Source organism: Ornithorhynchus anatinus, chromosome Y1 (assembly GCF_004115215.2).
Source record: "Ornithorhynchus anatinus isolate Pmale09 chromosome Y1, mOrnAna1.pri.v4, whole genome shotgun sequence".
Classification (NCBI taxonomy): Eukaryota; Metazoa; Chordata; class Mammalia; order Monotremata; family Ornithorhynchidae; genus Ornithorhynchus; species Ornithorhynchus anatinus.
The window spans coordinates 675,809-689,176 of NC_053175.1; the positions used below are offsets into that span (position 1 = coordinate 675,809).

General features: G+C 48.2%; 1 protein-coding gene across 5 annotated transcripts in view; it reads right to left on the bottom strand.

The window, feature by feature from the left end:
- Window positions 1-1,253: 1,253 nt before the first annotated feature.
- The window catches only part of LOC114808650 (core histone macro-H2A.1-like), a 104,077-nt gene continuing 91,962 nt past the window's right edge, over window positions 1,254-13,368 (bottom strand). For all 5 annotated transcript variants that reach the window (XM_029056436.2, XM_029056435.2, XM_029056433.2 and 2 more), the window contains one exon: window positions 1,254-2,025. In XM_029056436.2, coding sequence (XP_028912269.1) covers window positions 1,860-2,025 — 166 coding nt within the window. In that variant the 3' untranslated portion in view covers window positions 1,254-1,859. The remainder of the gene's footprint in view (window positions 2,026-13,368) is intronic.

Below are 13,368 nucleotides of genomic sequence, written 5' to 3' on the forward strand. Positions count from 1 at the left end.
ACCAACTCTGTTGTATTAACTGTACTCTCCCAGGTGCTTAGAGCACAGCATCAGTTAGCACTCAATAAATACGTTTGATTCATTGGACTTTTAGAGGATCAGCAGTATAGTGTATACATTTGTACCTGAATATAATAGTAATAATGATAATTCTGGTATTTGTTAGCCGCTTTGGGTGCCAGGCACTGTATTAAGCGCTCGGGTGGATAAAGCATATCGGTTTTATCATAGTTCCTGTCCCATGTGGGGCTCACAGTCTCAATCCTCATTTTACAGATGAGGAAACTAAAACACAGAGAAGTGAAGTGACTTGCCCAAGGTCACACGGCAGAAGAGTGGCAGAGCCAGGTTTAGAACCCATGACCATCTGACTGTCACACCTGGCATCTATCCACTACACCATGGTGTTTCCCTGTTCACTTATATGTATACTTAGTATAGGTACACTTAGTTTAGGTTCAGTGGAAATACTGATACACTTCATATACATTTATTTCATATATACATGCAATATACATTGAAATACCGTGTTTGAAGATGATGCTACTACCGAAGGTAAGACCCCATGCAAGTGGGAATGTGGCAGAAAAGACCAATGTGTGAGGGACGAGATGCTCACATGAAAGAAAAGGTCCTAACTGCACTGATGAGCTTGTTGTTTCCTCCTTCCTCCTCCCACCCCCCCAGCCTGTCTCAGTGTGCGAGCCTGCCTCTTGGCATCCAGAACTTCACCATGCTTGTGCTCGAGGAGAGCAAAGCCTCTCCCGCCCACCAGGCCGTCCTGTCCACTGCCTGAGCATCTGTGGGGTGAGAGGGAGGACCATTTTTCTAAACTGATTGAACTGAGTGGGGTTCTGGGTGTTTCCCACAATGGGTGGGTGGGGCTTCCCAAAGACAATAGGCACAGGATGGGAAGGAGCGTAGCCTTATTGGATAGAGCATAGACCTGTGAATCAGAGGACCTGGGTTCTCAACCCGGCTCCGCCACTTGTCTGCTCTGTGATGCTGGGCAGGTCACTTCACTTTTCTGTACCTCAGTTACCTCATCTGTAATGGAGATTAAGATGACACCCCAAGTGGGACATGAACTGTGTCCAACCCAATTATCTTATTTATCTACCCCAGTGCTTAACTAACTACACCAACTGGCACATAGAAAGTGCCTAACAAATACCACTAAAAAACCCACCACCCCCACCAAAAAAAAAGATCAGCAAGACAACCATGAAGAAGGCTGCAGAAACACAAAGACACCAGCACCAACAGTTGGATATTTTACTAAATCAATTCACACAAATTCCAAATTGCAAATATAATTAAGGACAACAGTTTTTTCTTTCCCCATTTCCATCAGGAAGACAATAAGTAAACACAAATTAGGTCTGTAACATTTGTTTTTTCTTTTGTAAAAAAATGAATGGAACACCACCAGATGGACAATTAAGCACCACAGCACAGTTACAAAATAGAGCTTCCCGGTTTCTCTCACATGGAAAAGACAACATACTTCTGACTATGCTCTGGATCATTCTGGAATTCATTAAAATAAAACTATAAAATCTCCTAGATTACACAAAATTTGGACAAGGCTTGGGAGACAGTGCATTAACAGCAGTAATGCCAACTATCAGTGCTAACCAAACATTTTTAGGTCAAAAAAAAAACAAAACCCGAACTGAAAACCAAAAATTGTATTTCCCTAGATGAGCAAAATTGAAAAGAAAGGGGGTTACCTCACAGTAACGAGTTTGGAACTTTGTTCATAGAGGATGGGTGGGGAGGAGTGGGGTGGGTGATGGGGGGGCAGGGAAGGGGAAGGAAGCAAATTGGGAGTAGGGCGGTTAGGTAGCTCTGGTGCCTTAGTTGGCATCGAGCTTGGCCATTTCCTGGACATAGATGCCTATACTTTCGCTGTCAAAAAGCACAAAATAAACCGTTTTGATTGAAGATGACATTGTTGACACAAAGTAGCTGGAGATGGCCTTCAGGATCAGCTGGGCAGCTGTCTGTTTTGGGAAGCCATTCCTGCAGCAGAGAAACCACAGAAAAGCAGTCAATGGATAGAAGGTAATATAGCTACTGTTCAGACGACCAGTGGTACTTACTGAATGCCTTGCTGTGTGCCTAGCACTGTCCTGAGTGGCCTGCTGGATCCAGAGTACTAAACCATGTGCCTCTGAGGGCTGAACATTGTCCTGAAGGTTCCTTAGGTGATGGCCTTGCTTATTGGTTGACTCCTTCCTCACATGCTCCCTCAGGCCTGTAACCTCCTCCCCTTTCATATGCAACAGGCCATCCTCTTCAAGACCCTTCTAAAATCAATCACGTCTCCTCCAAGAGGCCTTCCCTGGCTATGCTCTCATTTCTCCTATCAATTAATCAACTGTATTTATTGAGTGCTGACTGTTTGCAGAGCACTGTACTAAGGGTTTGGGAAAGTAAAATATAACGGAGTTGGCAGAGGCATTCTCTGCCAAAAACAAGTTTACAGTTTAGTAGGGGAGACAGTCATTAAAATAAATTATGGATCTATACATAAGTGATGTGGAGTAGTGACCGGGACAGGAACAGGTCAAGGATTAAGTGAAGCTTCCCCATGATGGAGCAGGGGTTCCACAGGTCATGCTTGGCTGAAGCTGTGGGGAGGGTGCATGGGGTGGAGAAGGGATGAGGGATAGGAAGGGGTTGAATGGGGGTGAGCTGGCAGGAGCCAGTGCGTGGAGAAGGGGATAAAAGATCACTCTGGGACAAGATGACAGGGATGGGGTGGGGAAGAGGGATGGGGAGGGGTTGAATGGGAGCACACTGATGGGGGCGGCTGGCTTGTGGCATGGCTGGGGCACCTTGTGGGGTTAGGGCCTAAGAAAAAGAAAGTCCTGAGCTGTAGCTCCTGATCTGTAGAGCCAATGGGCTGGGGCAAATTCCTCTACAAGGAGAAGAATCAGTAGCTACCAGCTAGGGAAATCCACAAGTTCTGAGTTGAAAGTCATTAAAGCAGAAGTGAATGGGCAGCAGTGCTATTAAGCTATCAAGTCCTTAGTCCTTGAAGGGGGACTGTTGACAGGTTAACTGCTTAGTGTTCGCTGTCCTGCTTCTTTGGATGGGGGAAATCTGGGTTCTCCCCTGAGTTTTGCCAGAGCGCTCAGGGTCCCTTTCCTCCAAGGCAGGGATCCCAGTTCCCCCCCCCCGCCCCCCCCACATGGTGGGAAGGGGAGACCCTCTCTTTGTTTCAGTTTTTTTATCCCATGGCTTGCCAAGTGGGTGGTGGGTGGTCACGACCCTTCTCTCTGGTTTGATGCGACGCCTCCTGTGTGTGCGGGAAGGGAAGAGGGGAGCACGGGGAGAAGGGAGAGCACGAAGGGGAAAGAGGACGGGAAGGTCCATAGGGATCAGTCTCTCTTTCTTCCATCCGTGGTTGATGGTGGCAATCTCAGGGCTCCCATTGCAGGGGGAGGGAGGGAGAGAGGAGGGCTGAGGGGGGAGAGGGGGTGGCAGAGACCTTCCCCCCGCCTCAATCTTTTGCTTCTCATCTTGCCAAGCGGGTGCTGGGGTGATCAGTGGCTCTTCTCTATGGATTGATCTTAAATCTCCATGTAAGGGGAGGGGAGGGGCTAGAGGGCTGACGGTCCCTTCCCCAGATAGATCCTATGTCACTGTTGAGGAAGTGGCAGAGACCCTCCCCTTGATTCAGTTTTTTGGCCCCTGGTTTGCCAAGTGGGCACTGGGATGGTCAGCGGCCTTTCCCTCAGTTGCGAACTTAGGGGTACGGTTTGAGGGAGAGGCGCCGGAGGGCTCAGTGTCCCTTGGCTCTGCAATGGTGCTGATCCCAGGTTCCCTGCGGTGAAGGGAGGGGCGGGGAGCGGGGAGAAGTGTGTGGCAGAGACCTTCCCCTTGATTCAGTTTTTTTGGACCATGGTTTGCTGAATGGGCGCTGGGATGGTCAGTGGCAATTTTTCCCTCAGCTGCACACTTAGGCCCAAGGTGTGAGGGGTTTGGGGGCTGAAGGGCTCAGCATACTTTCCTTCTGGTGCCGTCATAGACTCCCACAGGTGGGAAGAGGAAGAATAATAATAATAATAATGTTGGTATTTGTTAAGCGCTTACTATGTGCACAGCACTGTTATAAGCGCTGGGGTAGATACAGGGTAATAATCATGGGATACAACCGAATCCCACGAGGCTCATAGTTAATCCCCATTTTACAAATGAGGTCACTGAGGCACAGAGAAGTTAAGTGACTTGCCCACAGTCACATAGCTGACAAGTGGCAGAGCCAGGAGTCGAACCCATGACCTCTGACTCCAAAGCCCAGGCTCTTGCCACTGAGCCATGCTGCTTCTAATAGACGGGGTCAGTGACCCTTCCCCTTTGAGTGTGGGTCTGGAGGAGTTGCCCTACATTGGCACTATTGCTGCTGCCTTTCACAGTCTTTTCATATCCCAGGTACCATCCCCGCCATCTTGACAGGGAATGGGTGTAGATGGAGAACAGAAGGAGACCCAGAACTGAGCCTTAAGAACTCCCAAATTTAGAGGGTGGGAGACAGAGGAGGAGGCCGCAAAAGAGACTGAGAAGGAGCAGCCAGAGAGATAGGAGGAGAACCAGAGAGGAAAACATCAATGAAGCCAAGGTTGGATAATGTTTTGAGGAGAAGGGGGTGGCTGACATTGTTGAAGGCAGCTAAGAGGTTGAGGAAGATTAGGATGGAGTAGAGGTCAGAGAATCTGCCCAGAAGGAGATCATCTGTGACCTTTGAGTGGGGAGTTTCTGTGGAGTGAAGGGGGTAGAAGCCAGAACAGAGGTGGTCAAGAAGGGAACTGGAGGACAGGAACTGGAGACTGCGGGTATAGACAACTCGATCAAGGAGTTTGGAGAGAAATGGTAGGAGGGAGATGGGGTGATAATTGGAGGGACCCTGGGGGTCAACAGAGGGGTTTTTTAGGATAGGGGAGACATGGGCATGTTTGAATAAAGTGGAAAAAAGCCATTGGAGAGCAAACAGTTGAACATGGTGGTCAGGGAAGGAAGAAGGGAGGGAGCAGTTTTTTGATAAAGTGTGAGAGAATGGGGTCAGAGACCTTGTTTGCCTTCCCCTCTACATCACTATGCACTACGATGTGTATATCTTAAGCTCTTTGATACTCACTCCAGGTCTACAGCACTTAAGGACAGATCCTTATTCTCTACTGTTTTCTCTATCTTTAATTCATTTTCATGTCTTTTTCCCCCTGTAGACTGTAAGCTCCTAGTAGGCAGGGATCAGGTCTAATCTATTATACTTTTCCATGCATGTAGTACAGTGCTTTGGAATCAGTCATATTTATTGAGCGCATTTTTGGAATCAGTCATATTTATTGAATGCATTTAGCATTTAGCTTAGTGTGTTGTGCATAACAGGTATTCAATAAATGCCAATAACGGCAGATTTTCAATTAAATTATTTAATATACTAAAATGGGAATACTTGCTATTTAATCCTTGTTGAACACATGATATTTGATTATAAAGTACTAATTATTAAAGAGTGTTTTTTAATGGAATTTTAAGTGCTTAATATGTGCCAGGCACTGTACTAAGTGCTGGGGTAGGTAATAATAATTATTATTATTATGGTCTTGTTGAGCACTTACTATTTAAGCATTGGGGTAGACACAAGCTAATCAGGTTGAACATACTCCATGTCCTATGTGAGGCTAACAGTCTTAATCCTTATTTTACAGATGAGGTAGCTGAGGCTCAGAGTAGTTAAGTGACTTGCCCAAGGTCACACAACAGACGGAAGCAGAGTGGCTCAGTGAAAAGAGCGTGGGCTTCGGAATCCGAGGTCATGGGTTCGACTCCCGGCTCTGACACTTAGCTGTGTGACTGTGGGCAAGTCACTTAACTTCTCTGTGCCTCAGTTACCTCATCTGTAAAATGGGGATTATCTGTGAGCCTCACATGGGACAAACTGATTACCCTGTATCTGCCCCAGCGCTTAGAACAGTGCTCTGCACATAGTAAGCAAGTAACAAATACCAACATCATTATTATTATTATTAAGGGGTGAAGTCAGAATTAGAACCCAGGACCTCTGACTCAAGGCCTGGGCTCCTTCCACTAGGCCACATTCCTTTTCTAACACTTTCTGTGTGTGCACTTACTCTGTCTAAATTTAGTCTTCTTTATGGTATTTGTTAAGTGCTATGTATCAGGCACTGTACTAAACACTGGGGTAGACCCAAGCTTATAAGGTTGGACAAAGTCCATGACCCACATGGGTCTCAAAGTCTTAATCCCCATTTTACAGATGAAGTAATTGAGGCACAGAGAAGCTAAATGACTTGTCCAAGGTCATACAGCAGAAAAATAATGGAGCCAGGATTAGAACTTGGTCCTTCTGACTCCCAGGCCTGAGCTCTATCCACCAGGCCATGCTTCTGTTTCACTGTTTTCATGTTTTTTCAATGAAATGAGCATTATTTATTTATATTTATTAAATATAATTGTTATTGGCTGTTTTTGATACTTTAAAATATTTAAAGTATCAAATTATTTATGGTCATTTCATTATAAAATGACCATGACCAGTAATAACTTTTTGCTGTGTTTACAGTCTTGCATTATTTAGTATTAAATATCAATCATCAATCATCAATTAATGATTAAATATTACATTTATGTTGTACATTGTTAAAAGTAGATATTGAAATGATTACACTTTGAAAAATTCAGGTTTCAACTTATTGAACTAATGATCAAAAAATGACTGCTAATTAGCAACTGCATTAAATGACTTGATGGGTTTTCATTGGTTCTATTTCTTTCCCCTAGCTTTCACTAAATGTAATATTATTTTTGGTTATCTCCATTAGCTCTACCATTCCTCACCAAACTCCTTGAGTGAACTGCCTACACACTCCGTCTCCAGTTCCTCTCCTCGACCCCTTCCAATCTGGCTTCCATCCCTTTCATTCTACATAAATCGACTTCTCATGGGTCACAAATAATCTCCTTCTGGCCAAATCCAATGGCCTCTAATACATCCTAATCCTCCTCAACCCTCAACTGTCTTTGACACGGTCAACTATCTCCTTCTCTTGGAAATATTAATCAACCTCAGCTTCACTGACAACACCGTTTCCTTTATCTCCTATTTCTCCAGCCACTCATTGTGTCTCCTTTGCAAGCTCCTCCTCTGCCTCCCATCCCTCAAGGTTCACTTCTGCGTCCTCTTCTATTCTCCATCTACACCCACTCCCTTGGAGAATTTATTTGGTCATGGGTTCGAATCCCGGCTCTGCCACTTGTCAGCTGTGTGACTATGGGCAAGTCACTTAACTTCTCTGTGCCTCAGTTACCTCATCTGTAAAATGGAGATTAAGACTGTGAGCCTCACGTAGGACAACCTGAATACCCTGTACCTCCCCCAGCACTTAGAACAGTGCTCTGCACATAGTTAGCATTTAACAAATACCAACATTATTATTATTACTATTATTTGGTCCCATGGCTTCAACTATCACCTCTATGCAGGTGACTCCCAATATCTACATATCCAACCCTAATCTTTCTTCCTTACTACAGTCTCATATTTCCTCCTGCCTTTAATAACTCTATACTTGGATGTCTGGGCAATACCTCAAACTTAACATGTCCAAAAGAGAACTCCTTTATTTTCCCACCCAAACCTGGCTTCCCCTGATTTCCTGTCACTGTAGACATCCCCGCCATCCTTCCCGTCTCCCATATCCTTAACTTTTGCATCATCTCTCTCATTCAACCCACATATTTAGTCCAGTCAGTCCAATCTTCACATCATCACTGAAATCCGCCCCTTCCTTTCCATCCATCTGCTACCATGTTAATCCAAAGACTTAACCTATACCTCCTGGATTTCTGTATTAGCCTTTTGCTGCCTCCCTACCTCCTGTCTCTTCCAACTCCAGTCTATACTTCACTCTGCTTCCAGGATCATTTTACTACAGAAAAATTCAGTCCATATTTCCCCACTCCTCAAGCACCTCCAGTGGTTGCCCATCCACTTCAGCATCAAACAGAAACTCCTTGCCATTGGTTTAAAAGCACTTTTCCCCCTCCTACCTCACCTAGTGACTCTCCTACTACAACCCAAATTCAGTCCTCTAATGCCAACCTACTCACTGTACCTTGATCTCATCTATCTCACTGCCAACCTCTCACCCATATCCTGCCTCTGTCCTGGAACATCCTTCCTCTTCATACCAACAAACAATTCTTCTTCTCATCTTCAAAGCCTTATTGAAGGCACATCTCCTTCAAGAAGCTTTCCCTAAGCCCTCATTTCCTCTTTTCCCACTCCCTTCTGCATCGCCCTGATTTGCTCCCTTTATTCACCCCTCACAGTTCCACAGCACTTATGTACATATCTGTTATTTCATTTATTTATATTAACCTCTGTCTCCACTTCTAGACTGTAAGCTCACTGTGGGCAGGGAATGTGTCTACCAACTATGTTAAATTGTACTCTCCCCCAAGCACTTAGTACAGTGTTCTGCACACAGTAAGCATTCAATAGATATGATGAATGATTGATGATTTTTACTGAATTAGAATCTCCTCAGGGATCATACACTCCAGTGGGGAAGACAGACACAAAATAAATGGTTGAGCAGAAGAAGACGGAGATTTGGGTAAGTAAATGCTTCCGCATGCACCCTGATGTATCCAAAAGTGACTGCTGAAGGGCTGGGGGAGTGGAAGGGGCTGAAGGGCTGGGAGCTGAGAAGCTGGGGTTCTAGAGGCTGAGGAGCTGAGATGCTGAGGGCCTGGGGCGTTGGGGACTGAAGGAGGCTGGGGGGCTGCGGGGTGGCGTACAGGGGCTGATGGGCAGGGGTCTCAGGGGCAAAGGAATGAAGAGCTAAGGTCTGAGGAGTTGGGGTCCTGGGGACTGAGGAGCTGGAGCTGCTGGAGGGCTGTAAGGCAGGGAGGCTAGGGGCCTGAGGGGCTGGGTATTGACTGGGTTGCTGAGGTGGCAGTGGGAAGCGACCAGGCCCTCTCACCCACAGAGGAAAGCTACATCATGTTCTCCTAAGTCCTCCCATCTGAGGATCGCAAAACCTTTTGCAAGCTTTAATCAATCCACCTACCAAGGAACTACGGATCTAGACCAGCTTGAAAAATGGAATGTCCAGTCTGAGTTTAGAGAGAGAGGACAGAAGGAAAAGCAGTAAAGAAGGGGAGATGTTTCTGTCACGGGCAAATAGGCAGGCGGGGTGAGAGTTGGAAGATAGGCACAAAGGAAGAGGGAAGTCCTCCTCTGTTTCTCTCCTTTTCTAACTCCAGCCACAAAGCCAGGGTCTCTGACCCTTGAGACCATCGTCTTCTCACTGCACCATGCTGTACTAGCCTCTTCCTGAAGCTAAGTGCACCTCTCCCTCTAGCTCTAGGGGAAACTAATACTAACCACCTGTTTCATAACCCCAAGGTCAGAGCTGGGATGAATGACACTCATCTGCCCTGTTCTCTCTCTCTTCCTCCCTCCATATACCTTTGCAGCATTTTTCAGTTTAGCCAACGAGGGAGCAGAGAAAGCTGAGTGAAGAAATGTGCAGGTACCCTAGCCCACCAATGTCTGATTAATCACAATGATTCTCCTCCAGGAAGGGATACCCCAGTCAGTGTGGGGAGAGATCTAGAACTCAGTGGTGGTTCAGGGAAGAATGGGTTGAGGCTTCCAGCTATCCGGGCCTCGGGACATTGTGCTCCCCTGCTCAGATCTTGGGACACTGTGCTCCCCAACCGCCCTCCCCCAACTCCGCCCGGAAGCGGCCGTCCATTGGGAAGCCTTTACTCCCTCCTCCCCCCGTGAGGTGATTGATTTCCTCCCGCCTTCCCTTCCCCTATCCCTGGGCAACAATGTCCTTGTTATCACTGTGTTACCTTACCTTAGCCGCCACCTATTCCCGGAACCCACATCAGACATCTTCAGGGCTCCCTCGGCCACCTCAGAGACATTTGGACCATGAGGCCCAGGACTCTCCATGCCGCTAGCCTTTTGACTTTGATTTTGATCAGGTCGACCCTTAGTCAACTCAACACCCGACCCTGGTCATCATCCGCTTATTACTAACATTTTATTGTATCATTTTACTATATTGCCGCTTTTGTATGTTATCGTTAATTGTTCTCAGTGCTGCCACCTACCTCTGGGGCCTCACCATGTCCTTCCATCCCCGCTCCTCCCATCTGCCCCTCCCAATCCTTACCTTTCCCTTCCCCTCTCTCATCCAGCTCTTTTCCACTCTTCTCTCCTCTGCCTCCTTCCCTCCTCCCTTCCCCGGCCCTAGAACCCCACTTTACCAGCACCACCCCTTTCCCCCTTCCCCTTCACTCTTCCCCACCAAGCCCCCTCCTCCCACCCTCCCCCCTTTCCTCTTCCCCACCCACGCCCCATCCCAGTCCTCCTATCCCACTGCCACCCCTCTTCCCCTTCTCCCCATCCAGGACAGGTGGTGGTGGTGGTGCCCCGCCACCTCGTTTCCATCCAAACCCTTCCCTCCTGCCGCTCTCCTCCCTCCCTGGATCCACAGCTACTTTCAAGTGTGGCCTCTGAATCCCCGCACCACTACAAGTAAACTACCTTTCATCCTTGACCTTTTCCTTTCCACTCTCTCCTCCTCGTCCTTATGGAGATCTGGCTCACTCCTGAAGATGATCTCAACTGCAGCTCTCTCCAGCCGAGGCCTCTCCTTCTCCCACTCCCCCAGACTCACCAGAAAGGGAGGAGGGATCAGCTTCCTTCTTTCATTCTGATGCCGCTTCCTCACTATCCCTCCCTGCCTTCCCTCTCCTTCCACTCCTTTGAAGCCCATATCATTCACCTCTACCACCTCCTCCAGATACTTGTAGCCGTCACCTATTGCCCTCCTGGTCCCACCACCGACTTCTTCAACCACCTTGACCCCTTTCTCACCTTCCTTCTCTCCTTCTCTCTGCCCATTCTGATCCTCAGAGACATCAACATCCACATGTGACTCCTCTGCCGCCTGCCTGCTATCGTTCCTCGACTCTGCCCACCTCCTGCTCCACCAGACCTCGCCCACTCACCAACTAGGTCACCCCCTCGATCTCATCATCTCTTACCACTGCACTATCTCCTCCCTCACCAACTCTGAAATCCCTCTCAGTCCACAACCTTCTAACCTGCCTTCACTCTCACACTCATTCCCCTTGCAAATCTGTACTACTCCCCCACTGAGACCTCTGCTCTCTTGATCCCATCCATCTCTCCAAAAGCATCTCTCCCCACCTTGCTTTCCTATCCTTTCTTCCCAATCTCGATGATCAGGTTACCGCTCTCAACTCCACCATCTCTATACATCTCAACTCACTCGCCCCCCTTTTCCTCTGCCACGCTCGCTCCATTAACCCACAGCCCTGGGTCACTGCCTCTGTCCACCTCGTACGCTCTTATGCTCTAGCTGCTGAGCGCTACTGGCAAAGGTCCAAACACCAAGCCAACCTTATCCATTGCAAATTTATCCTTTCCTGCCTTAACTCTGCCCTCTCCTCTGCCACGCAAAACTTCATTTCTTCCCTCATTGGCACCCATACCTGTCACCCTGGCCAATTGTTCCGGACTTTTAATTCTCTCCTCAGGCCCCCTATTCCTCCCCGTCCCCCATCCCTCACCTCCAGTGACTGGCCACCTACTTCATCATGAAAATTAACACAATCAGGTCTGAGCTCCCCAAAGTCACCCCTCCCCCTTCTGCCTCCCTCCCCAATCCTCTCCCCTACTTTCCCATCTTTCCCTGCAGTTTCCTCAGAGAAGATCTCCTCCCTTCTCGCAAGTGCCATCCCCTCAACCTGGGCTTTGGACCCCATTCCCACTCACCTTATAAAATCCATCGCCCCTTCCCTCCTCCCCAACTTAACTTCTATCTTTAACCACTCACTCTCCAATGGCTTCTTCCCCTCTGCCTTCAAACATGCCCATGTCTCCCCCATCCTAAAAAAACCCGCTCTCAACCCCACTTCCCCTTCCAGTTATAGCCCTATCTCCCTACTACCCTTCCTTTCCAAGCTCCTAGAACGAGTGGTCTAGACTCGTTGCCTAGAATTCCTTCACTCCCATTCTCTCCTGGACCCCCTCCAATCTGGCTTCTGTCCCTTCCACTCTACCGAGACTGCTCTCTCAAAGGTCACCCATGACCTCCTTCTTGCCAAATCCAATGGCTCCTACTCTATCCTAAATCCTCCTTGACCTCTCACCTGCCTTTGACACTGCAGACAATCCCCTTTTCCTCCACACCTTATCTTAACTTGGCTTCACAGACTCCATCGTCTCCTGGTACTCCTCTTATCTTTCTGGACGTTCATTCTCAGTCTCCTTCTCAGACTCCTACTCCCCCTCCCATCCTCTAACTGTAGGAGTTCCTCAAGGGTCAGTTCTTGGCCCTCTTCTGTTCTCCATCTACACTCACTCCCTTGGTGAACTCATTCGCTCCCACAGCTTCAACTATCATCTCTACGCAGATGACACACAAATCTACATCTCTGCCCCGTCCTCTCCCCTTCCCTTCAGTCTTGTATCTCCTCCTGCCTCCAGGATGTCTCTACCTGGATGTCTGCCCGCCACCTAAAACTCAACATGGCCAAAACTGAGCTCCTCATCTTCCCTCCCAAGCCCTGTCCTCTTCCTGACTTCCCTATCACTGTGGATGGTACAACCATCCTTCCCGTCTCTCAAGCCCGCAACCTTGGTGACATCCTTGACTCAGCTCTCTCATTCACTCCTCAAATCCAATCCATCACCAAGACCTGCCAGTCTCACCTTTATAACATCGCCGAGATCCGCCCCTTTCTCTCCACCCAAACGGCTATCTTACTGGTACAGGCTCTTGTAATATCCCAGCTGGATTATTGTGTCAGCCTTCTCTCTGATCTCCCTTCCTCCTGTCTCTCCCCGCTCCTGTCTGTTCTTCATTCTGCTGCCCGGATCATCTTCCTGCAGAAACGCTTTGGGCATGTCACTCCCCTTCTTAAAAACCTCCAGTGACTGCCTATCAACCTCCGCACGAAACAAAAACTTCTCACTCTAGGCTTCAAGGCTCTTCATCACCTTCCCCCCTCCTACCTCTCCTCCCTTCTCTCTTTCTACTGCCCTCCCCGTAGGCTCCACTCCTCTGCCACCCACCTCCTCACCGTCCCCCGTTCTCGCCTATCCCACCGTCGTCCCACTGTCCTGGAATGTCCTCCCTCCTCACCTCCGCCAAATTCTCTTCCCCTCTTCAAAACCCTACTGAGAGCTCACCTCTTCCAAGAGGCCTTCCCAGACTGAGCTTCCCCTTTTCTTTCTGGTCCCTCTGCTGCCTCTCTGCGTCCCCCTTCACCTCTCCTCAGCTA